Below are 27,619 nucleotides of genomic sequence, written 5' to 3'. Positions count from 1 at the left end.
ACCTTCTCCTTAAAAATTGGTAGTCATGAGTCTTGCTTCTTCATCTTTCCAGTTTTTTTCCTAGACAATATAATGCATGTTCTTAGCTTTGGTTTCAACCATTGATTTTTTAATCAATATTTTCCCAGCCTAGATGGCTTTTCTGAGTCTCAAGCCCATGTTTTAATTATATACCCAGTCCCAGTTGTCTCGCAGACATCTCAAACTAAATAAATCCCACACAGAATTCATTATCATGACCTACAAACCTCCACTTATCTGTCGGGTTAATAACAACTTGTGGCTTAAACCAGAAATCTGGAAATGAACTTAATCCCATAACTCTTCCTTCTTACCTCCCCCCAACCCATGTCAAGTTATCACAAATTCTCAATGATTTTATCTCTCCTACTTGTGCCTTGAAACCAGTCCTCTGCCCAGGGTTTCTTTTCTTCCTGACTTATTGATGACCTACTGTCTCCTAGGTATGGTGCTCACCCTCTAGGTGCACCTTGTCATTAACTCTATGAAGTATGTGCTATCAAAATACCCAGATAATGCAGATAATGTGCAGATAGGTTACCTAAAGATTATAAAGAATACAAAGCCAAAATGGGGAAGGATCGACGGAGGGAGGTGGGGGAGAGGGGCAGGGGAAAATGGTGGTGGGAAGGTGGAGACAAATGTATTTGAACAAAAAATAAAAATAAAAATAAAAGATTATATGGAATAAGATCAATTGTCCAAGATCACACTGCTAGAAGGTAGCAGAACTGGGGCTTGAATACAGTTCTGACTGCTAAGGCCATGCACTTAAGTAATGAAGCTTTGGTCAAAATTGCATGCTCTTTTCTCTTGACTGTGGTATCTATTTCATTCTAGAGCAGCTGTACTCAAAGGGTGGTTTGTGGACAACTAGGAGAGTTCCTGAATTCCTTTTGGAGGAACTGCAAGGTCTAAATTATTTTCTCAATAACACAGAGACAGCATTTGCCTTCGCCCCCTGTTTTGGCATTTGTACTGATACTGCAAAAGTCATGGAGGTAAAACTGCTAATGGCTTAGCAGGGTTCAAGGTAGCAGCACCAAACTTTAGGAGTTGTTCCTTTTGCTTTACCACACACTTTAAGTAAGAAAAAAATGCCAGTTCACGTAAGGACATCATTGAAGCAGTAAATAGTATTTATTTTATTTAATCTTGAGCCTAAAGAACGTATATTTTTAATATTCTGTATGATGAAATGGAAAGAATACACACAGAGTTTCTGCCGCATGCTGAAGCACCATGGTTGTCATGAGGAAAAGCCCTTGTGTGACTGTGTAAGTAGGGGCAAAATAAGCCACTTATATTTTTTCATGGAACACCATTTTCACTTGAAAGAAGAACTGACAAACTAAGGTTATTCAGACTCAGGTATTTGGCAGATATTTTCTCAAAAAATGAACAAAGGAAAAGCCTGTCACTTCAGGAAAAGTAAATGACAGAATTTGTTGACATTTAAAACTGGAGCTTTCAAGTGGAAATTAGAATTTTGGAAAACCTTTACCTGCCACTGGGAACCTGACAACTTCCCAATACATTGTGACTTTTCTTGTAAGATCAATGATGGTATTAACAAATATGGCTTTTGAATGTTCTATAATGAAATTTGTCAAATCTGGAAAATATGCATAACGATGTGCCGATATTTTCTAGATCATTCAGGCATGGTGGTATAAAATGCACACAAAGGGCAAGATCAGTTGAAATTCATTGATACAGTTTCAGATTTCACTATAAAATTAAATTAAGAAACTACCATTTGTAGCTTTGGTGTGTATCCAAGAAGAATAGTCACAATTGCCTGAAAAGGCAATTAACCTAAAATACTTCTTTTCCAGCTACATATATATGTGAGGATTTTCTTAATGTACTTTTATAAAAACAACATATCTCAACAGAATGAACTCAGAAACAAATATAAGAAACTAGTCATACTCTATTAAGCTAGATAGTGAGGAGATTTACCCAAATATAAAAATAAATTCATTTAGTGAAAATATAGTTATTTTCACTAAAATCTATTTATAAGTAAACATACAAGGGTTTTCTTTTAACTTTGAATATGGTAAATATGAGTGGATAAGTCTCCCCATAAACAAAAGCTCTTTTGAAGTCATCAATAATTTTAAGAGTATAAAGTGATACTAAACCAAAAACTTTTGATTGTGTGTGTGTGTGTGTGTGTGTGTGTGTGTGGAGAGAGAGAGAGAGAGAGAGAGAGAGAAATTGATTTTTTGGTCCAGATTCATGGGTTGCCTTCATTGGTTGCTTCTTGTATATACTCTGGAAGGGATCAAAGCCACACTTGGCATATTGGGACAATGCTTTAACCAGCTGAGTTACCCAGCCAGGGCCCTTAAACCAAAACTTTTGAAAACCACTGTTCTAGGATCACTCCCTCCTTGTCTATACTGCTACCATCTTTCTAATCTTCAAATGGACCGTGTCACTCCCCTCCCACACCTTACCTTAGTGTTCTCTAAAGACCTTTAATAATCTATATCCTGCCTAAGTTTCTAGTCCTTTCTCTTACCACTCCCTTTTAGGCCTGTTGGTCTCCACACATACTAAACTTATCATTCCTCCCAGACTCTCCCTGCTCTTGGTTATCCCCAGGTCCATGCACATGCAGTCTCCCCGCTTAGATGTCTACAGACATGTCTTCCTACTAAGCCTCCCCCAACTACCATCACCACAGCTCATTGGTCAAATCCCAAATAGCCTACAAAACCTACCTCAGTATCACCTTCTCAGGGGAACTTCCCTGAATCATACCCCTTCCTCCCTTCCCTGGGCAGAATAAATTGCTCCCTTTTATGGAGTGCAGACAATAGCCAGCTGTATATAACTGCATTATCATTATTTGTATGAATATATGTCTCTCTCAATAGACTGTCAGCTCCTGAAGGGCAGGGACCATAGGTGCTTAGTCCAAGCGCAATATTGATTCTTAGTAGGCTCTCAATAAATATTTCCTGAATAAATTATCCTAATTCCCTTCCAGGTTTGAAATTCTGTGGTTCATCTCTATAACAGGATGTTTTGAACCACAATCTTTTTATTATTTAACAGAGGAGTGCCTTTGCTTGACTCACACACATTCACACGTGGAGTCTAGCTTTAATCAGAGATCATCTCAGATCTTCCTGTCTTTATCTTTTTTGTCCTTGGAAGGACAGTTCTGGGGAAAATTTGGTATACTAAATTTGATCTATTTTAATAAATTATAATGCACATATATTCATTAATAATATATTTTCCACACCAAGACATCGGCAGGAATTAATTTTTAAAAGTCTGCTCTAAAAGGAATATAAAATTACGTAAGAGCTCTGTATAATAAGTTCCTGAAGAACAAGAAAGAAGAAGAAAAAATTTAAACTAGAATTAAAATTAAAATAGAACTTCCAAAGAAATGAGAGGTTTCTAAACAGCAAAGCTGCAGATGAAGCTACCATAAACTCTACTTCCTGTAATCTTTAATATCTCAGCCTGTCCAAATAGTTCCCCTTGTGGAGGGAAAGCTATGAGTGGGAAACTGGCCTGTTTCTCAGGATTTGAGAAACAAGAATATGGGAATTTCAAAGAGACTTTTTTACTTCCTTCTGACCAAGACTCAAATTATTTATTCGAGCCTTGGTAAATGAACATGAAGGTAAAGACCTATTCATTTTAAAATAAATGCTCGTGATTTTGTGATGGTCATTATTCTGTTTCATTTCAGAGAGAACAGAGTCATCTCCAAAGATTATTGAAAGATTTCTATGTTAACTATTTTTAACCTAATTTCATTTTAAAACTTAGCAACCAGGAGACTCCAATTAAATGGATATAATTAAATTAGTTACTTCTTTATGGCAAAATGTTGCCGCATATTTGACAAGGCACTTCTATGGAGCTGAGGTTGAGGAAAGTTAAAGGACACAGGCCACTATTAGTAACAGACTCAATACTAACGCAGATATCTGATTCTAATTGCTATGTAGTTTTCATTTCTTTGTCAATAAAGAAATCAAAATCATTTCAAGCTCAAGTACCAAAGTAACCTTCTTTTCCCCTAAGAAAGCAACCATGTTTCGTAGAAACTTCTCAAGACATGTTTGTAATGCTGTTTCGTTTTCAGTTAGCACTTGAGAAGAACCTTAGCCATTTAATTCATGACAGGTGATGGGAGACAGATGAATTGCACATCTCTGGGTATTGAAAGCTTTCAGTTAAGGGCAAACTCCTTCCATACTCAAAAGTATAAAAGCTGTGATTATTCCACACAGCCAAGAGCTGGATTGATTGTGTGGCCATCAAAACTGACATAAAATAGCTGAAAACAGTAATTCTGCTGTAAATTTAGAAGGCACAAAATAAATAGTTTATTGTTCTTGAGTAAAACAGAATAACTTTTCTCAAACCTTCTGATTTACTTTATGATTACACACCACTCAACGAAGTACCAAAAACAAACAAACAAACAAAAGCCCTGTTTTACCTCATATCAGAAGATCTTTTTCAGAACTAGAAGGAAAAATGGCACAGTTTTTGAGAAGTCTAGTATTTTATAACTTATTTAGAACATATCTCATAGTAGCAGGAAATATAATGATGTTATTTATAAATGCAAATTCCATGAAAGAAATACCTATTAAAAATCTGTTTTGTCTTTTCAGAGCAGGGAACAAGTAACCCAGATAAAAACTCAAAAAACATACAAACCTATATAATTTTTTCTTATGTTACTATAAGATATAAAGTGTCTTGCCCTGGCCAGTGTGGCTCAGTGGATTGAGTGTCAGCTTGTTAACTAGACAGTTGACACCTCAATTCCCAATCAGGGCGTGTGCTTGGGTTGCAGGCCAGGTCCCCAGCTGGCGGCGTGCAAAAGACAACCACACGTTGATGCTTCTCTCCCTCTCTTTCTCCCTCCCTTCCCCTCTGTCTAAAAATAAATAAATAAAATCTTTTAAAAACTCTTGAGTTTCTCATCCATGCAACAAACTGCTAAGAATTAGAAAGCCATTTAGGGATAAACTACTATGGAGACTAGAATAGTGCGGGGGCAGAGGCTGGGTGGGTGGTTGGGGAAAATGTCGCAGATGATTTAGATGATTGCTTTGATGCTATGGTTTTACACCATTCTACCAGATGATTGATGTGCTCAGATTTTTTTTGTTGTTTTTTTTATTTTCTATCTTGAATTCTAAAATGTGATTTTTTGGGCACAATGCAAAATAAATGTTAACTTATGTTTCTAAATTTATGTAGCTGATTTCCTGTGTTTCTGACAGTTCTGTTACACTTCCAGCAGACAGAATTTTTCCCTTCCTGGGAAATGGAGCAGGACCACTGTACATGTTGCCTTCTCACCTTTCCTCCCCCGCCCGGTGTAGGCATATGTGAACACTCCCCTGTGCTCTGCACTTTCCAGTTAATCACTGGCGTTCTGTGGCCAGTTGTGGCTCCAGTAAATCAAGACCGTATTTAAAGGAGAGTGACTCGAGTTGTGAAAATGCTTGAAAGCGTGACAGAAGCAATGGCTGGAGGAACTGAGGATAATTAGATTACAATAGTTGACACTAAAATAGTGTTTAATAATTCCAGAAATTATTCAAGACACAATGTAAATTAATTCATTTATTCCTTACAATAATCTAGGAGGTCAGTTCTCTTATCCCATTTTATTGATAAAGGCTGAAGCACTAGAGGGTTACAGTTTGCAAAGTCTTGTAGCTCCTAAGTGGCAGCACCAGGAGTTTAGGACAGAGGGAGTCTAGCTCCATAGTCTGTGCTTTTAACCACAATACCAAGTGAAGGTTCAGAAAGAATCTGAAAATTATCTTGCAATAGTTAAAGAGCAGCAGATAAGAAAAGAAAGCAAATATACAGGGGGTGGCAAAAGTACATTTATAGTTGTAAGTATGCAAAACACAGTTTATTCTTGTATTATTTATTAATTATTGTGTTATTTTCCATATGAACAACTGTAAACCTACTTTTGCCCTGTTCTGTATTCTGTATTACCACAGAGGATGCCACAGAAGGATCCAAGATAAAAAGCTAAGAGGACACAGAGTTTGACCTTGTCCTTCCTTGTCCCTGCTGGGGGTCAGACCTAGTGTAGAGAGCCAGTGATCAATGGTGGTGATACCCAGAACAACGTTTGGGGTACACAAAACTTCTTTCCTAGCCTGAGATGTTATGAGTTGGTCCATAATATTGTCATGTTGTCAATATTTCTTTATTTGGAGAGTAAGATGTGACAAAAGAAGGGGAGAAGGAAATAAGAGCCCTTAAGTATGTTGACAAGCATTACTGGCTTTATTGCTCTTTTTACCAAAATCATGCTATAATATGTCTTGGCTCGAATGCCTCAGGACAGAGTTTTGATAAATTTATAAAGATAGCTTATTGAAAATTAGATTGAAGGATGATGTTTCCAAGTTAACACTTGTTGTGCAGCACTAAAAGTGCTGCTTAATGTTTATACTTCTAAAAAATTACTACAAGAAACATCAAATAACATCTTTGTTGATTTTCTTAATCCCTCATTCACTTGCTTTCCTAACTCTCACCCATTTCTTGTTGTAGGCAATTCTTATGCAAGGAGCTAAACGTGAGTAAATGTGCAGGATGAAAAGATGGCACAGGCACTGCTGGTACCCCCGGGACCTGAAAGCTTCCGCCTTTTTACTAGGGAATCTCTCGCTGCTATCGAAAAACGTGCCGCAGAAGAGAAAGCCAAGAACCCCAAGAGAGAACAAGATAATGATGATGAGAACAAACCAAAGCCAAATAGTGACTTGGAAGCTGGAAAGAACCTTCCATTTATTTATGGAGACATCCCTCCAGAAATGGTGTCCGAGCCGCTGGAGGACCTGGACCCCTACTACATCAGTAAGAAAGTGGGTGTTGATTTCATACTTCTGAAAGTCCAGTTATACTCCCAAAGTAAAGTCTTTAAACATTTAACATTAATATATCTTCACAGGCTCATATACATACTGCATCACAATTTTCTGTTAAAATTTTATTTTAAAATAAGCAGAAACATGTATAAGAAATAGTCAAGGTTTGGCTACAGTGAAGAAATATGAAGAGATAGACCATTTCTGCAGTTTCACAGAAATTGAAAGAGAATTAAAATTGACATTAACAAAGCAATATGTCTGATATTGCTGTCATCTTTAAGCACAGGGTGTACAACAGAACTGTCATCAGGCAAAAGAGGAGTTATGGACAAAAGATGCTCTTATTTTTTAGTTCTTATTTGGCTTGGTATTTCTGGTGCTGGGATAACCACATAATTTTTTTTTCAGAATTAGCTAGTTTTTTTAAGTTAAACCAGCTGTGCAGTATTTTATAGGATATATTTTTTTAAATGATGATAGATTCTATGCTTTCTAATTGAATCCTTTGGTATTGTGTAACACAATTTTTATTTCATATTCACAAGCATAAAAACAAGTTTAATGTAGAACTAAAGATAACTTAATATCACCATGAGTTGATTGGGTTACAAATTAAAGAAGATATTGAGTACATTTATTAGTTGAAGTCAGCCCCTTTAAAAGAAATGGCTAATGAAAATGCACTCTTTAGTCAGTATACAATTCAACTTTACAAGGTAAATGATGGCTAAAGAAACTGACAATCAACCATTCAGATATGGAACTATCTTATTGCTCTAAAGGAGCGCTTCTCAAACTTGCATGTACATACTAATACCTGAGCATACTGTTAAAATGCAAATTCTGATTCCGTAGATCTGGGTGGGGCCAGAGAGCCTCCATTCCTCACAACCCTCCGAGAAGGACTCATCCTGCTCGTACCTGGGCCACACTTTGAGCAGCAAGTTTTAAAATGCTTCATTTGAAGCCATAATGCAAAATTAAATAGTTAAACAATTTCTTTTTTTCTTTTAAACAAGTTTCACAAAAGGTAGCAATTAGTATATACTCATATATTTCTAAAAGTAATTTATTCCAGCACTTTTCTGTAGAACTGATAAAGAAAATTTTGAAGTTTAGTTACTGTACTGTTACACACAATGATGAGAGTGAGACACCCCCCAAGAAACCAGAAGATGATTCTCCCCTGAAAAGTATATTTTTGCAAAGATACCTTTAAGAGACAGAGGTATCACTTACCCTGACATAATTAAATGTATTTGTTACTTAAAGGAAGTGTTTTTAAGAAAGGGAACTGGAAAAATTAATAGGGGGAAAAAAGAGAATACTAAGGATTAACATTAGCATTTTCCAAGGGAGATAGATGCTTAGTAGTATTCTGAAAGCATTTTCCTCCTAAAATGAATGCCACTTATTCTCCTCCCAAAATAAGGGGCTACATTGGTCCACCTAACAGAGATATCAAACATTCTGAGTCATTTCATTTGGTATATTTAGACTCCAACCTCAACCTCTTATAATTTATCTTCCCATAGATCGGCTTAGAAGGAAAGATTGTGCTGGTTATACTATTGCAATTATTTAGTCCATGTGAGAGTCATATAATTCATTGTAAATAAAGAGGTTGGCATTATGATTTTATATGTCAAGCTTCGAAGCTTGGTTAATGTGAGTCTGCTGCTTGGAAACAGAGTTGTTCTCTCCATGCTAACAGAGTCAGTTTTTATTGCCTCCCTGTCTCAGAAATCCAGACTTGGACCTTGATTTATTCATAGTGGCCGTGACCCATTTTGAGAGACATCTAGACTGTTTTCTCATTACTGTTGGCTACACTGCTTTCTTTTATGAAATGTCCATAAAGATGAAGATTGAAGTGCTGTTGAAGAAAAATGTAGTTTGTGATTCTTAGGATAGGTGGGACTCATGTAAGAAGCTAATGGAAAAGTTCTGGAATTTTAAAATATGGTATGAAGCTTACATCAATTATGAAATAAAATAGGTGAAAATCATTTTAAAATTGTAAAGCATTATGTAACTGCTTGCAGCCATTAAAGATACATTCACATACCTAATTTAACCAGATGAGCAACATCACAATGTATTTTAATGTCATTTAAGTTCACAAGGAAATAACTTAAAAATAGGGACAGTGATAATAGCTAACATTTGTTGTGCACATGCTTCGTCAGGCACTGTTTGAGTAGAATTCAAACCTAGCTCATTTGATATTCAGAGAGTCAGTCCTATGTTAGTATTTTACTCATGAAAAGAGAAGGCAGAGAGGTTAAGTAACTTGTCTAAGATCACGTGTTTAAGTGGTGAATTCAGGATTTGAACCCGGGTAGTGAAGCTCCAGACCCAGAGCTCTTAACCGCTAAGCAAAACTATACATGTTTATTAATATAATAAAATAAGATGTTAAAACATTAGTTGTATAATTTTTTTTTGAATTTGCTGATTGGTGTGGTCCTTTCTACTCACAAATGTAAAGCTCAATCTTGCACCAAGGAGTAAAAGCTTTTGTAAAGCAATATAAGATGTGTATTTACCCAAAGAAAGAAAGAAAGAAAGAAAGAAAGAAAGAAAGAAAGAAAGAAAAAAGAGCAAGCAGCATTTCAGAATGGACAAGGACCAGTGGAATATTCTCCCAGCTATAATATTCATCACCTTAGTAGAAATGTATAGTCTTATACTTTTTAATCACCTCATCACTTATTACCTGAAGATCATATTTTAGAGGTGATGCTCTTTATCCCCCCTCCAATTACGTCATTTTCTCAACTATTTTCAGGTTAGGCCCATCTCTAAATAACTCTCCTTTACTATATAGGACATTAGTATTTTATTCCTCGCATCTCAGAATTCAAGGCTTTCTTTGTGTTAGGTGTTCTTTTTCCCGGAATAAGCTGGCATTTTGTTCTTCAGGCCTGCTCTGTTACAGAACCTGTAAATTTAATGAAGATGCCTTTGGCATGTCGCTTTTTAATCCCATTAGTACCACATTGGTTAACCTTGCAGAAGAAGCAAAGGATTCTATGTTTAAACAGTTTCCATTCACTTTGTTTTTGGATATTTTTCAAAATAAAATCTTCTTTTATTGTTACAAGTGACAATTGCTTTTTCAGGGAAGTTGTTTCAGAACAGAATAAGCAGATCCACTGTGAATTATGTTGAGCTTTACAGGTTACTGCTGTCATCGACTACCTAAATGGACCCAGACTGTTTGACTATATTAGAGATCTAATCCAGGGAGTTCCAGAAAATCCTATAATGTATTTGTTTTTCAAGGGTTGTCTTCCCAAAGTTCACTGTCCCTTCTGGATAATCTCAATGTTAATAAAAAATAGTTTACTTGCCCTCTTCATAGAATTGTTCACATTCATAGAGTGCAGTTCATTAAAAAAATGGCTGGTTAGGTTATTGTTGTCTCCATGGCCTTAAATACAAATGTGCAGAGAAATTGTTTTCTTTGCCTTTATAGTCACATATAAATGTTCCTGACTACCTGTTCAAACAGAGCATGTTCTTAGTGAACATGGATGTATAGGATACAGCCCTTACTTAAAGGGTAAAACATCTTAAGTAAATGAGTATGTAGAATAGATGGCTTAAAGATAAATGACATCTTTTTAAAAAAATATTTTATTTATTTACTTTTAGAGAGGGGAAGGAAGGGAGAAAGAGAGGGAAACATCAATGTGTTGTGTCTCACATGCCCCCTACTGGGGACCTGGCCTGCAACCCAGACATGTGCCCTGACTGGGAATTGAACCAGCGACACTTTGATTCACTGGCTGGTGCTCAATCCACTGAGCCACACCAGTTAGGGCTGTAAATGACATCTTAAAGGTAAACACTCATGAAATTAAAACAAGTAATTATATGCAAATAACACTATTAAATACTGTGAAAAATATGAAGGAAAAGATCTCATACTTTTTATGTTCAATGGTTTATGATAATTGCTAAACTAGTCCTAGGTGGAATGAGCCCTACATGTAAATTGCTACTTGACTATAATTACAAGCAACCTGCTATGTGTGGAAAATAATATACAAAGACTTAACTGGTAAAGAAAACAATTAGGGAGTGATCAGAAGGCAATGCAGTTTATTTGGAAAGATATGAAAGATTTGACTTTGATAGCTGAGGACATTCTCAGAGAGTAGGGATTTTCAACCCTTGCTGAATATTAGAATCATCTGAGAAAATTTTAAAACATAACCATGTCTGTACCCATCCCTCAGTATTTTGGAAGTTTTAAAATCACCCAAAAAGGTTCTAATATGCAGACAGGACTAAGAACCTTTCAACAGTGGGGCATGTTAGGTGGAATCTTCTTGTCAGGTCTGCAGCAGACCTGGAATGGAAGCAAGTTTCCACTGATGACCTCTCAAGGCCCCAGGAGTCTATGACACTGTTTTTAAGAGTCAGAGGGAGAAGTCGACAGGTTGTGAGTGGGACTGACAAGTGGGTTGAATCGGCTGGAGCAGGGCTACCTTGATGGAAAAAAATCAAAGATGATCCTAGAGAGACATAGGAGGTAATCACTGGGTAACATAACTTAAATGCAAAAGTACTGATTATAGGTTTCAGATTATAGGATTTTAATTATAGAATGCTCTTTGAAATCATGTATTTTGGCCCAATTTTCAATGTAGCTGTCCCTTATCAGCGTTACCAGCAGATCCCTAGAATCAGTAAAACCAGGTTTTGAACTCTATTTAAAGTAGGACAACTGCCATAAGAAAAATAGAGCCCTCATAAAAGTTGGAATTAAAAGACTTGATGTAATTAAAATATTTATAAAAGATTATTTTAATAGCAACATGTAGAGAATAAACTGAAAAGTTACCAAAGCTGTAGACAGATGGTAAGCTTTAAATAGAATTGGAGTCTGTAAAGTTACCTTATAACTTGGTAAAAATTTTGTGTAGGATATTAATCTGTATCATAAAGTTGGAATCTTAGTGACAGATGAGATGTTAAGACATATTTTTACTTGTACCTATATATTATTTTAGGGGGCAAACGCGTACCATGTTTATGGTTATAATATACCAACTGGTTTAAACAAACACATTTGAACAAAAAAAAAATCAAGTAAAAGTTTCTTCATGTGTGTAAGCTCCTCAAATAAGCCACATTTCTAATCTATTAATTTCTTTCCTATTTTCTTTTTCAGACTTTTATAGTATTGAATAAAGGGAAGGCAATTTTCCGATTCAGTGCCACCTCTGCCTTGTATATTTTAACTCCTCTAAACCCTGTTAGAAAAATTGCTATTAAGATTTTGGTACATTCATATCCTTTTCATGTGAATTGTCTAACTGTTGCTTCTAGTGGTTGACTTTTTAAAAAATGTCATTCTTTCTTTAAATATATATATAACATTTCTTTGAGATTAATGGTAAATTGTTGTTTAACCTGTTCTCATTGTTTTCCACTATTTATAAAAATCATAGAATAACTATTATATTTATAGACTATTATATTATAGAATGACTATTGTATTATAAAATGACTATTGTATTATAGAATGATTCTAGAAGTAAAATTGCAACTATGATAGTGAATGTGTAAATGGAACAACAACAAACCTCCTTCACATCTTAATCAACCTCAGTTAAACCATATATAACCATTGCCACAGAAACAGACTATTATATTATAATCTATATTATTAAATGTTCAACTCTTTTTGGCTTTAATTGGCTCTATATCTTCAGCTCTTAGGTCCAGCTGTCCTCTCCCTCCTTCCCTCCTTTCCTCCCTCCCTTCCTTCCTCCTGTAAATATTTTTAGACTACTCTTGTCTATGTATCTGAACTAGTTACAACGATAGTCAAAAAAGCATATGTAAAAAAACACAATAGATGTCGATTTCAAGAAAATTTTCAAAAAAGTAATGATAAAATAGAAACATGCTCCTCTGAGGCAGTTCCAAGAATAGGCACCTCATATAGGCAGATTCCAAATAGGTTTATATTAAAACAAAAAGAGAAACAAAAGACTGGTTACCCTAGACATAGTACAAATAGAACTGATAACATTTTGAGGTACATTTAAATTCTCTCATTCTATGGGTTAATATTGGAAAGTATTTACCCTATTGTGCCATGTATAATGTACACTTTTTGCCCAAATTTTTGAGGTGAAAATAAGGATGCTCACTATACAAGGGCATAATGAGTACATACCAGGGGCTTAATAATGGATATAATAATCCCATGCATAATGCGCACAAAAATGTGGGTATGCATTATACACGGCAAAATATAAAAATAAAAGATCTACCTCAAAATAACTATAAGCTGCCTTAGAGTGAAGTCTGGATTGAGAAACAAAGAGAAATTATTACATTAATTCTCAGGAAGATTTCAAAATAGTGTTTATCTGCTTAGTGACTATAAGATTACTGGAGTACCACGTTATGGTAGAATTCTCAATCAATGTAATCCTTGACTATACCAGACTATCCATTCATAGGCTTTTTATATTGTGTTCACTAACATTTTGTTGTTCAGTGGATATTTTAAATTATGTCTGAACCACAACTTTTACATAGCATTATACTTAAACTCACTGAAGAATGGTCATTTCTTCATGCAGTACAATTTTACACAGCTGATTGGAATGCAAAATTCCCATTTATTTCGAATAAAGACCTATTTTTATTAAATTCAGTTTTGTGAAGAAATGATGTAAAGTGTAAAAAGATCAGACCAAGAATATATGAGAAGATTTAAAGTTTCTTATTATTTTTGACATTGTTTTAAAACAAATAATAAATAAGATTAATTTCACAGGTAATTTGTGTTGATTTTTTTGTGTGTGTTGGATCATTGTAAATGACCATGATAATGTATTAGCATTAATCCTTAACTAATCTACTTTATTCAGCATGCTTATCATGTGCACTATTTTGACCAACTGTGTATTTATGACCTTGAGTAACCCTCCAGACTGGACAAAGAATGTAGAGTAAGTAGGAGTGACTTCTTGCAATGAGAAATACACACTCAAATTCTCTAGCAATCTCCTTATGGTTATGGTCTGACTTACGGTTTCCACTTTTTGAAGTCAGGCTAAGCACTTCTAAGAAAAAAATTATTTCCATAAAATGAAAGAAGATAAGGGAAGTTCTTTGGGGGAGTTTTTCTTCTGTGAGGTAAGTATATTTTTCCCAAAAGTTCAAGATAGTATCTGTTTGAGACAGGTTATAAATAATATACACTAGCTACTAAACAAAATCAATAATTCAGTAGGAAAGTTAATACTCAATCATAGTTATATATTTTAGATAAAATACAATGACCATTTGAGTGATTTGATGAATAAAATGATTTTATTCCAGTATAATACTATTTTTGTAATATTTATTTTATTTTACTTTTAGAAGGGAAGGGAGGGAGAAAGAGAGGGAGAGAAACATCAGTGTGAGAAAGAGAGAAAAATCAATTGGTTACCTCTTGCACACCCCTAATTGGGGACCTGGCCCGCAACCCAGGCATGTGTTCTGACTGGGAATCGAACCAACGACCTTTTGGTTTGTAGGACAATGGCCAATTCACTGACCCACACCAATCAGAGCTATTATTGATATATTATGATAAAACAGGCTTAGGTATTTAGCTCTATATTATTATATTAGGCACTTTGTCTGTTATTTAAGAAAAATACATTTGGTTATTTAAATTACTTAGATGTTTATTCATATTTCAAATATGTAGTTTACTTTGACACAGCATGAATGCTAAAACACAGTAGATGTGCTCCATTAAAAAAGGAAAATGTCTGCAAAAGCATGCTCGAAAAATGGAAGGGCTTAAGAGGAAAAGAAGATAAAGGGAGAAGTTCACTCAAAACTTATGAAACTTTGTAATTAGAACACTAATAAAAACAATAATAATCCCAATGAAAGCATACTGGTCCAGTTAACTCTCTATAGACATTTGTACCAAAAAGCACAGCCAGCAGCTCCTTTGCAATCTCAGTCCCTGAGTCTCATCCTTTCTCCCTTGAGAGGGAGACCCTGGAGACGTTTGGAAAATATCATCAAAATAAGACATTTGATTGAATATTTTAAGAGGCATAATAGTTCTTGGGCAAGTTAAATTATCCCCTGCTTGCACTAAAGAAGGCACTTCCGTCAATTTTCTGTTTTAGTATTAATGTCTTTTATTGCTCAGGATGTTCTATTTAAGGATGAGGAAAAGATGCCCCTGGTTGTTTCAACACATCAGTATGCCAGAGAAAATTGTGCATTAAATAACACAATTTCTGCATTAGAGCAACATTATTCCCCAATTTCTCTCACATATGATGTTATTCATGATAAAAAGCATGTTTTCTTTTAGTGAAACAGAATGTTTAGATTATAGAAGCTACTCATGTATAGTATGACAATAATTAGATGTTTGGTTTATTAAAAAAGTTTTAGTATGACTTTTATTGTTACAGCTTTTAAGTAACGTCCAATAGGAGATACGCTATTATGATAAATGCTGCTCCTTTTGTTTCTATGAATATTTATTGTATAATTCTAAGTCATCATTTGCTAGTGATTTAACAAATTAAAGATTCTTTATAATAGTTTAACAATCACGTTCGTAGAAATCACGTTAGTAGAAAAATCCAGTTTTACTGAGGCAAGCCATTTAACCAAATTCTCAGTTACCATTTGTGACTTGGAGATTAACAAATGAACGTATCTATAAAAAAGTATTCTGTGTGTACTTTTCTCAACAGAAATTATTAAAGCATTTAAACATGTATATAACTCATTTTCATATAACATTATTAAAAGATAGGTAGAGATGACACCTGAATATTATCACTTGAATATGCAGGTCTCTCTTTGAAGTCATTTTTAGAGCTGACTATATCCATTATTAAAATAGTCTTAGCCTTATGAATGTTTTTGACTTACATCTTTTATTTGGAAAAGTTTTCACAGCTTTCCTGACCAATTATCTCTAGTAGGAAAACAATCAAAATATTAGTGGTTACAGAAAAAACAATCCCACAAAACCCAAAGCCCAATGAAAAGAAGACAACTCTATTCTGAGATGAAAACAGAAGTCATGCTGCAGAAACAGTCTCTGTACAAAGAGGTGGCAATACACAGACATGGCCTGAGGACCATGTTGTATAGTGAAATTCATATTATGTAAGACAAGGCTTCTAAAGACATCGTGATTACATGGGGGAAAAAAAGATCTGGACAGAGTCAATAGGATGATTAGGAACCTAGTGGCACAGAACCAAGAAAAAAAATCAAGGTTTCCTTGATTCTCACTTACCTGTTCGATCCAGTTTGCTAATAGGCAAACACCTGTTCTGTGCAATCTCTTTCCGATGTTAAGCTCCAGGAGTCTCTTCTTTAAATAGCTATCAACCCTCACCATAAATTCCAAATATCCCAACAAAATTTCTTACTTTTCAAAAAAAAAGGAAAGGAAGTAGGAACTTTAATCTTATTCCTAGTAACTGCAGATTAATTAGGATTGTGTAAGTATAACCCATAAGGCACTAACTATTAAAATGATAAATACAACGTACAGATGAACTATCTCTTCTGGCCTTTTCCAAGGCTGGTTGTCTCCCTACACAGAAATGTCTTGATGATTTTGTGTAACACACAAAGAATTAAAACTAAAACACAAGTAAATATAAGCTTGGCATTGAAAATTCTATCTCTTCCTAATAAAGTCAGCGCTTGTTCAGTAAAGATAGCAATTAAACATGTTCCTTATGAAGTCAACTAAATTGGTTGAAAAAGGGGGTGGAATACTCTTAGGAAATCTAGATGTGATGATCTCTACACAAACTTTTCTCTGATTTCTTTGTTCTTCATATGAGAAAGTTTTAACTTTCTTTTCATATATTAAATTCTGGTAGGCTGGAAAATAGAATGATTTTTAATAAAAGTAAATCAAGTCTTTATGGCTTGAGTGAAATAATCTGAAGAGTATACTTAAATTTCACTTTTTAAAAAGAACAGAATGTTAAAAAAAACAAGTATTTCCACTATTTTTGGAAGAAACAGAAATAACTTATATTGTCAACAGAAAAAGGAAGGGCCAGAAATGACTACAGCACGCAACAAATGGGAAAGTCTGTCACCATTTTGTAGGCTGACTTTAAATTGAGCATGTTTAAGTGATTAGGCCCAATTACATAGAAATAGTAGCTGGTTCAAGGCTAGATTCAGGAATTTTATCTCTGAAATTTTGTTATTATGTACACACACTTAACCACTAATGAATTGAAAAGTTTATTGTCATAATATATATGTATACATAAACATGTATAAAGAGAGAAAAAAGCAGTTTTATAACTCTATGCCTGACTCTTAACTCTATTTTCTAGATTAAAGGTATAAAATATTTTTTAAAATAATTCTGATCATTAAGAAATTTGAATGGAATCTTTTATTATAAATAAACAATCCCAAGAAATATTACCTATGGGGCTGTATTGTCCAATGAGGGAAACACCAACCATTATATGGCTATTGAAACTTGAAATTTGGCTAGTCTTAATGATTAGACTGATAATATTTTAAATATATTAGTTTAATTAAAATATAATAAAAATTAAGTTCACTTGTTCCTTTTATATTTGGCTACTAGGAATTTGAAAACTACATTACATAGCTTGTATTATGTTTCAATCAAGTTTGATGATTTATAAAACACATGAAACTTATTTTTTTAAAGATTTTTATTTATTTATTTTTAGAGAGAGGGGAAAGGAATGAGAAGGAGAGGGAAAGAAACAGCAATGTGTGCCTGTCTGTCACCCACTGGGGGCCCTGGCCTATAACCCAGTCATGTGCCCTGACTGGGATTGAACCAGTAACCCTTTGGTTCACAGGCGGGCATTCTCTCCACTGAGGCTCACCACCCAGGGTTGAAACTATTATTTTAAAACTTAAGCAGTAAACAAGATCATATTCCTTGGGGAAAATATTCTCTCTTTAGTTTAATACTTCACTCAGTTTTGTAAGATTAATTAAACTAATAGATCATTTTTGGTAAGTGAAAATAACAAAATTTTAGTGGACTGAAAAAACACAGAAATCTAAGATTTGCTGTAATTGAAAATATCTATATTAACAGTTCAAACAAAATTGTTAATTTTTGTTTGTATACTTTTCCTAGGTACACATTCACTGGAATCTATACCTTTGAGTCACTTATAAAAATCTTGGCAAGAGGATTTTGCTTAGAAGATTTTACATTCCTTCGTGATCCATGGAACTGGTTGGATTTCAGTGTCATTGTGATGGCGTGAGTATTTTTGAAAAATTGTCAAGTTCAAAGAAATAAAAATAGTTGCAGCATAAATCAGGTTGTTATGACATATTTTATTTTATTTTTAAAACATTTTATTTATTTATTTTTAGAAAGAGGAAAGGAGGACGATAGAGAGGGAAACATCAATCTGTGGTTGCCTCTCAAGCGCCCCATAATGACGCCTTGGCCTACAAACCAGGCATATGCTCTGACTGGGAATCGAACCAGTGACCTTCCATTTTGTAGGATGATGCCCAACCAAGTGAGCCATATCAGTCAGGGCTATGCTCCATATGTTTTGAGAATACATATTATAAGATATATTTATCTGGTAAATGAGCAAAAAAAAATGGAATTATTTTCATGTCATATAGTCTTTCACTTCATCAGAATGAAGTTATTCAGTGACTATAATTAAATACCACCAACTCTACTTTAATTAGTTTTGCAAACAAATATGTTCACACTACTAAAAATTACATTGAAATAGAGCAACAAAATTTTATTCTTTAGGAGTAACTTTTAGCATATAGCACCTTGAGCTCTACAGAAATTGTGTTTATTAAACTCAAGAGGCTTTATATGCCAAACCCAGCTTTCATTCTTTATTTAGTATAAACTTTGCCAAAACTATTAGTAACTCTGATTTAATTCTACAGGTATGTAACAGAATTTGTAAGCCTAGGCAATGTTTCAGCTCTTCGAACTTTCAGAGTCTTGAGAGCTCTGAAAACTATTTCTGTAATTCCAGGTAAGAAGAAACTGGTGTAAGAGGGTAGGCCCCTTATATCTTCAACTTTTCTTGTGTGTTGTTGTGTTTGTGTGTGAACTCCCTATTACAGATATGTGACAGAGTTTGTGGACCTGGGCAATGTCTCAGCATTGAGAACGTTCAGAGTTCTCCGAGCCCTGAAAACAATTTCAGTCATTCCAGGTGAGAGCTGGGTTAAACACCGAGGCTGACTGAATATCCTGTAACATTAGTGAAGCTGAAATCATACTTACAACATTAGCCTTGTTGCTTATTATTCTTAGTTGTCAACTTCAAGAATGCTAAATGATTTTTCAATGCAGTTCAGTTGCTAAAATTTTAGAAATTACATGCTTGTTTATCAAGTCAGCCTTTGCGTTTAACAGAGAATTGCATGAGATACCTATTTAAAAAAATACTAGTTTTGCTTTTTCTCTCTCTTGCATTTATGATGTAAAATGTTCTCTTTTACATTCATAAAATAGCTTTGCTACCATGGCTTTGCTAACTGATCTGGATGTTACCATTCATTGCAGATTTGTTTTGAAAATGGACCTCCTTTTTAGAGGGAAGATTATTATTAAACAGCATGCACATGGCTACTTTTATCATTTTAAAATTTGTTTCTTCCCTAAATCATCGCTATTTGGAAGTTAGTATAACAAATGGGTTGGGGAGAAATAGCCTCATAAAGCACAAAATCTGAAATAAAAAATAATTGTAAGTTTGTCTTTTCATGTCCTTGGAAGCATGCAAAACCATACACATAAAACTTACAGCCTAGATACTTACACTTTCATTTTTAAACTCTGGAAAGCACACTGTTCATAAGTAAAATCTGCTCTTCATTCACTTCTCAAACCATCTAGTTGCCCATAAAGCTTGGATGTCTAAACAGCCAAACAAGTGTTTGTGGGGAAAGAGAATGTATGTGACTTATTAGGAGGACATTGTGGGGATGGCCCTTCTCCTCAGCTGCCTCCTCGTTCTCTCTCCTCAGGTTTAAAGACCATTGTAGGGGCCTTGATCCAGTCGGTGAAGAAGCTTTCTGACGTCATGATCCTGACTGTGTTCTGTCTGAGTGTGTTTGCTCTAATTGGTCTGCAACTGTTCATGGGCAACCTGCGGAATAAATGCTTGCAATGGCCCCCAAGCGATTTTGCTTTTGAAAGCAACACCACTTCCTTCTTTACTGGCACAATGGATTCAAATGGGACATTTGTTAATGTAACAATGAGCACATTTAACTGGAAGGATTACATTGAAGATGACAGTAAGAAATATTGCTACATTATTAACCTTAGCTGTTGCTGAATGAGTTTTCAGCTATAAATAGTTGAGGCTCCGGGCATGAAGCCATTTTTGTAAATATTGGTGTCCATTTTAGAAATAACGGAGATAGTCAAACTCTCATTATTCTTAATGTCAATAGGATTGATGTAAAATAAAAGTTTATTCTTTATATCAACAGGTCACTTTTATGTTTTGGATGGACAGAAAGACCCTTTACTCTGTGGAAATGGCTCAGATGCAGGGTAAGGAACAACTGATTTTTAAAGATATAGAACACTTTGGAAAAAAAGCAGATGAGGAAAAATTATAAGGGTAGTGTTGCATGTATATAATAAAGAACGGGGCTACCTACCCAGGAAGTACCTTCTCTGTCCCACTGAATAGCTATCAGTTCTAAACTCAGAGGCATTAAAACTATCCCTTTGGGTGAAGAGCTTTTCTGCAAAGTTTCACAGTCAAGATGTACTTGCATTATTGCTCAAAAGTGTGAAGGCCCATAGCCTGTCTTTTTAATAAACATTTGAAAGCAATTTAAGAAATACAGGGAGGGAAACACAAGATGGGCAGCTTGGTGAGGGTATATATATATTTTTTAATATTTTATTTATTTTTAGAGAGAGGGGAAGGGAGAAACAGAGGGAGAGAAACGACAATGTGCAGTTGCCTTTTGTGTGCCCCCAGCTGGGGACCTGGCTTGCAACCCAAGCATGTGCTCTGACTGGGAATCGAACTGGCAACTCTTGGGTTTGCATGCTGGCACTCAATCCACAGAGCCACACCAGCCAGGGCAATATATGTTGATGGAATAAGTTTTGATGTGGGAAAAGATCCAGACTACATGAAATGGTGTTCAGGGTTCAAGCCCAGTTGGAAAATTGCTTTAAGAGACTTAATATTCTTTTGGCGAAAGACAAATACCATATGATCTCACCTATAAGCGGAACCTAACCAACAATGCAAAGAAGCAAGGAAAATATGACCAGCAACACTGAAAGGAAAAGAAATCAACAGAGACAAGAGGGAAGGGGGGGGCAGGGAAAGGGAAGGGAAGGGGAAAGTCAAGGAACATATAGCAAGGACTCATGGACAAAACCAAAGGGGAAGAGCTGAGGGAGGGAAGGTGGGAGGGGGCAAGGGAAAGAGGTGGGGGGAAGGCAGAGACAAATGTATTTAAAAAGTAAATAAATTAATTTAAAAAAATAAAAAATAAAAAAAATAAAATAAAATGAATTAAATACTCCAAAAAAAAAAAAAAGAGACTTAATATTCTTGAAATAGCATAAAACTGTGCATGCAAAGAAGCCAAGAGACAGATGTATGTCAAGGGCATGCTCAAGTCTGAATCTCCATACTTACCAGTTCTTTTTGGTCAGTCTACAATAACAGATGCTGCAATATCTTAGTCATCCTGCTAATCTCTCATACTTAACATATTTTCCTGAGAGTACTGTAAATTAATTTTAAGTCAGGGTAGAGAGTAAATTTTTTAGAGGCCAAGGGATAGCAAGAGTACTCTTAGAGCACAGAATTACAAAACGTTTTTTGAATCATCTTAGAAAAATTGAAAACTGGTTTAGCCATAGAGATTTAAGTGTGTTATTGAAAACATATACCAGCCATAGAGATGAAGATTAGGAGAATTTTTTTTCTGATAGTTTCCCCAATCTTTGTTGGTAGAGTGTAGTAAATAAGAGTGTAACTTTTAGAGTTCATATATACCTGGGTTCAAATCCTAACTCCACCATTTACAAACTCTTTGACCTTGGAAAAATGTCCTAAACTCTCTGTTTACTTTTTTTCTAAAATGGGGAGAGTAATATCGCCTCTCCCTTAGGGTTGTTATGGTGAGAACATAATACACAGAAAGCACTTGAACTAGCATCTGATCCATCATAAGCATTTATTGCATGTTACCTATTATGCTTTATTATTGTAGTTAATGTAAAAGACTTGATAAAGTTTTGGGTAAGATTGGTTAATGCGTACTTGATTCCAATTAAATGATAATAATCACTCACTTTTATTGAGCACCTAGTATGAGTTAGCTAATTTACATGGCTAAGTTGATAGCTACTCTATTGTTAAATGTCAAATAAAATTCTAAAGATATACACCCAATATTAAGACTTCCTATAAGGCTACAGTAACTAAGATAGTATGGTACTGGGAAATAATAAGCATATAGATTAATGAAATAGAACAGAAAGAAAAAAAATAGACTCACACAAACGTAGTCAGATAATTTTTGACAAAGAAGAAAATGCAACTCAATGGAGACAGAACATTTTCTCAACAAATGGCGCTGAAACAATTGGAGATGCATATGCAAAGAAATAAAGCTAGATAGATACAGGCCTTACACCTTACACAAAAATTAACTCAAAATTAATCATAAACTTAAATGTAAAATACAAAATGATAATACTTCTTTAAAAAAATAAAGAATAAAATCTACATGACTTTGGATTTGATAATGAGTTTTTAAATGTAACAGAGCACAATCCATGAAGGGAAAAAAGTTATATTTTATTATAATTAAAAACGCCTGATCTTCAAAGACACTGTAACGGAATAAAAAGAAAAGCTGTTGATTGTGAGAAAATATTTGCAAAACACATATCAGACAAAAGACTTGTATCCAAAATATAAAAAGCACTCAAAGCTCAACAACAAGAAAATAAGTCAATTTAAAAATGGGCAAAAAAAAATCCGAAAGCATTACAGAAGAATATATTCAGTGGCTCAGATGAATACAGAAAATTGTCAAGATCATTTTTTGTTATGATTTTGAAATTAAAACAGCAATGAGTTACTCTACCTATTAAAATGGCTGAAATCCAAAAAAAAAGAAAGGAAAAGAAAAGAAAAAGACCTTGCAATACCAACTGCTAATGAAGATGTAAGACAATGGGAATTTTCATTCATTGCTGGTGGCAATGCAAAATGATACAGTCACTTTGGAAGACAATTCGGCAGTTTCTTACAAAATGAAAATAGTTTTATCATACAGTCCAGCAATTTTCCCTACTAGGTATTTAGCCAATTTATTTGAAAATTCATGTCCAAACAAATACTTGCATGTGAGTATTTATAACAACTGTATTCATAATCACCAGAAACTGGAAACAATCAAGATGTCCTTTGATATATGAGTGGATAAATAAATTTTTGTACACTCATAGTATGAAATATTATTCAGTGATCAAAAAAACAAGTTATCAAACTGCAAAAAACAGTGATGAACCTTACATTCATATTACTACATGTCAAAGAGAGTCAATCTGAGAAAACAATATGATGTGTGATTCCAATTACTTGACATTCTGAAAAAGATAAACAATAGGTATGGTAAAAAAAACAATCAGTGTTTTTCAAGGATCCAGGGTAGCTGATCTGGTTATGCATAGGGGATTTTTTAGGGTGGAATAACTATTTTATGTGATTCTAGAATAGTGAACATTAAGTTTTTATTAAAATTTGTAGAACTTTACAGCATGAAGAATGAACAATGCATGCAAATTTAAAATATCATTTGTGAGGTTGGAGGACCCCGGGTTAAAATGCAGAAAGTGACAAAATTGCCTAAATATGCTTAAACTGTATAAAATAACCTCACTGAAGGAGGTGCATGAAGAGGTGCTAATCTAAAAAACTGGAAATGAGTAGATACTGTAAGACTAAAGGCAGAAGGAACTGTACTCTAGTTGATAAAGTTGTTTCTCGTGGTAGTATAAATTAACAACCCTGAAATAATTATGCATACATATTAAGTATATGGATAGCAGATGATAGAAGCCAGGCTTCTAGCTTTTAGAATGAGAAGTTAAAGATTAAAAAAAAAGTTATAAAGATCCTGTGATAATAAAATAGAGTTGGAACGTTGAATATGACCTCATGTTTAGGTTAATGTAGGCACAGATGATTCCATATGGAAATATACACACACACACGTATATGAACACACACATATATACATACATGTATATACACATATGATTGTATACATGCATTTATATACATATATACACACATACATGTATGTGTGTGTATACATGTTATTAGAAACCGACATCTGGGTGCTAAGTGTGTTTGTTGCAAAGGTGGTGACATAGCATCTAGGCCCTCAGCTGATGGAGCAAGGAGACATATGTGTATACACATACATATACACACATTTGTCTTGGTTTCTAATACTATTCTCCAATAAAAGAACAAGCAGTCCTTGGAGGAATGGCTGATTCACGTACTGGAGTAAGAAATATAAGGCATGATCATGTGGCATCTTATAGTTTCAGAAGGTAAGAAAGTGCTAAGAAACAAAAACAAAAAGGACAACAAAAACCTACACACAGTCATGGGGTGATGTCAAGGAGATACAGGAATCAACTGAAGGTTCCCAATGGCCCAAACTGAAACAATTTTAGCAATCAATCAATAAATGAATAAATAAATAATTGGATTATTATTCAAAGTAGAAAATGAATTTCCATGGTACATGCTCATATAAATAAATGAATTAATATTGATAGATATATAAATAAATGAGAGATAATAAACAAATCTCTCATGTAGAAGAATTCCAAATATTTTATGTGCATAACTGTGCTCTTAAGAAGGTGGACCATGACTCCCTGTTCCTTATGTGTGAGCTGCACATAATGATTTTATCCCAAAAAGTGCAGCATGGAAAAAGAAGAAGAAGAAATGAACAGTGAAGAAGCCTGATAAAACACTACCTCAACTCAAGTGATGAAAGTTAGTATTAAAAGTGATGTCATATTAACAGTTTGTAGTCTTTATGTGAAGTGAAAGTAATATTTTACCTCTCTGGTCGTCCTCCCCAAAATCCATAACTTAATCTAATCTCTCTCTCTCTCTCTCTCTGTCTCTCTCTCACATACATACACACACACACTCAATTAAAGGACATTCTTCAAAATACCAGTCTGGTACACCTCAAAACTGTCAAGGTAATCAAACACAAGGAAAGGGTGAGAGATTGTCACAGCCAAGAGGAGCCTAAAGAGACATAATAACTCAATGTACTGTGGTATCCAGGATGGAACCTTGGAACATAAAAAAAGATATTAAGGAAAAACTTGAGGGAATCTTAATAAAGTATGGACTTTGGTTAATAATAATGTATCAACATGGACTGAAATGTACCATAAAATGTTAATAATATGGAAAACTGGGCATGGGATATATAAGAAGCCTCCATACTTTCTTTGCAATTTTTCTACAAATCTAAAATTGTATTAAACTATAAATTTTGTCTTAGAAAATTCTACAAAAGGGGTTAACGAGGAAGCTCATTAAGTAGTTCCCAACCCTTTGGTTGTTTTCTGGCTTTTCATTTTTTAATTGTTGATCCTTGCCATTTTGTAAACAGCAGGGTATCGATGGTGTCCGAGACAAAAGTGTGTGTCTGCTGCCTCTCTGCCATTGTAAATGGCTGTTAATCTGACTCCCTTGAAGCTAAATTTTCTATTGGTTTTCTTAATGAATTTCATCTGATAAGAGTTTCACTGTGAGCAATTATCTGAGGATTTCTGGAAATGAAAGGCAAGAAAACTAACCACAGACAGCAACGTTGATTGAAATAGCAGTAATTGCTATACTGACCCTAGCTTCACTTCTCTCTCTTACAGCCAGTGTCCAGAAGGCTACATCTGTGTGAAGGCCGGTCGAAACCCCAACTATGGCTACACAAGCTTTGACACCTTTAGCTGGGCTTTCTTATCTCTGTTTCGACTCATGACTCAAGACTACTGGGAGAATCTTTACCAGTTGGTAAGTGTCTAGGTTCATCAGGGCCGACATAACAAAATAACACACCTGGGTATCTTATAAATAACAGAAATTTATTGCTTACAGTTTTGGAGTCTAAGTACAAAATCAAGACACCAACATTCTCCATCCTAGCCAGAACCTTCTTTCTGGTGCATAACTGACACCTTCTCACTGTGTCATCACCTGGGGGAAGGGAACTAGGGGTCTCTCTGGGGGCTTTTTTTATAAGGATGGTCCTATTTAAAGCAAGTATGTCTAGGATCTCAAATGTTCATTCAGTCAGTACCTATGTATATTGAGCGTTTCTTGTATGAAAGGCATTCTGCTAGAACATATCAAGATGCAAAGAATGTTTAGAACTTTAAGTTTATAATCTAGCTGTAGATATAAAAAGGGCATGTGAAGTGATTTTAAAATCAATTACATAAAAATTTTAAATTAGACCTATAATTAATTGGGACTAGAGGAGGAGGGAAGAACAATGTTATTTCTAGATGGTATGGAGAGTAGGCTGCAACGGAAGTGGAACTCCACTGAAAGGGATGAAAAATAGTGCTCTCACTTGTAAATTACCCTGTATTATGAACTCTAAGAAAAGCATTTTAGTGAGGCTCAAATATATATCCAACATATACTCATTTGAAATGCGTGTGTTTATATCTAATGGCACTACAGTCAAGCCTCATTATTTCATGTATGTGTATTTGTGCATGCACATTTGAACACCAAAACATCTTGGTCAAAATACATTGGATGTTAAAAAGCATTCACCTTCTGCCTATCTAATGATGGAAATCAGATCTTTACTGACATTTTATAAAATACTCATGAGATGATCCTTGTTTCCTCCCAGACATTACGTGCTGCTGGAAAAACGTACATGATATTTTTTGTCCTGGTGATTTTCTTGGGCTCCTTTTATCTGGTGAATCTGATCCTGGCTGTGGTGGCCATGGCCTACGAGGAGCAGAATCAGTCCACCTTGGAAGAGGCAGAGCAGAAAGAGGCCGAATTTCAGCAGATGCTTGAACAGCTTAAAAAGCAACAGGAAGAAGCTCAGGTACTGAGTAATAACAAAGTTGTAGCAGTAGTAGTAAATTTTTAAGTCAGAATATTTCTGTCATATTGAAACTGGATTATCACTTGGTATACAGGCATGCTCATTAGAAACCAGAAAGCTAAAATTGTTTCTGAAGTTGGAGTCAAAGAACTTTTTAGACCTTACATTTAAGAAAATTAGCTGGGGTTAGCAAATATATTTGGGATCAGGTTAATAATGCAATTGTCTCATGAAACCTGAGGGGGAATCTTATTTTCAGTTTAATGTGAAAAAGATACATAACTGAAATTTCCAACCAATGTGTTGTATTACTTAAAACATTTGAGGTTTTTTTCTGAAGTTAATTAATCTGTTAACAAGAAAACTTCATGTATACCTTCTCTTAAACATCCTTTGGGGTTTCTACAACACAAAAGATGTGTTCTGCATCCCTTACAAGGCTGCCAGGAAGGCATCTGCTATTATATTCCAACTTTAAATTCTCATTAATAATAAAGGCT

At 34.7% G+C, this 27,619-nt stretch overlaps 1 protein-coding gene across 9 annotated transcripts in view; it reads left to right on the top strand.

Annotated features, from left to right (window-relative positions):
* The first annotated feature begins 6,650 nt into the window (after positions 1-6,650).
* The window catches only part of LOC129061743 (sodium channel protein type 3 subunit alpha), an 80,058-nt gene continuing 59,089 nt past the window's right edge, over positions 6,651-27,619 (top strand). For 4 of the 9 annotated variants that reach the window (XM_054562509.1, XM_054562507.1, XM_054562502.1 and 1 more), the window contains exons 1-9: positions 6,651-6,914; positions 12,106-12,224; positions 13,814-13,903; positions 18,088-18,216; positions 19,065-19,156; positions 19,974-20,246; positions 20,445-20,508; positions 25,918-26,059; positions 26,913-27,119. In XM_054562509.1, coding sequence (XP_054418484.1) covers positions 6,651-6,914; positions 12,106-12,224; positions 13,814-13,903; positions 18,088-18,216; positions 19,065-19,156; positions 19,974-20,246; positions 20,445-20,508; positions 25,918-26,059; positions 26,913-27,119 — 1,380 coding nt within the window. Of the gene's footprint in view, positions 6,915-12,105; positions 12,225-13,813; positions 13,904-18,087; positions 18,217-18,881; positions 18,974-19,064; positions 19,157-19,973; positions 20,247-20,444; positions 20,509-25,917; positions 26,060-26,912; positions 27,127-27,619 lie in introns of all 9 variants that reach the window. The other 5 variants (XM_054562508.1, XM_054562505.1, XM_054562510.1 and 2 more) reach the window with 3 other exon arrangements.

The sequence above is a fragment of the Pteronotus mesoamericanus genome, unplaced genomic scaffold, assembly GCF_021234165.1.
Source record: "Pteronotus mesoamericanus isolate MK-2021 breed Mesoamerican mustached bat unplaced genomic scaffold, CSHL_Meso_final scaffold_651, whole genome shotgun sequence".
In the NCBI taxonomy this organism is placed as follows: domain Eukaryota; kingdom Metazoa; phylum Chordata; class Mammalia; order Chiroptera; family Mormoopidae; genus Pteronotus; species Pteronotus mesoamericanus.
This window is presented reverse-complemented; position numbering and strand designations above follow the sequence as displayed.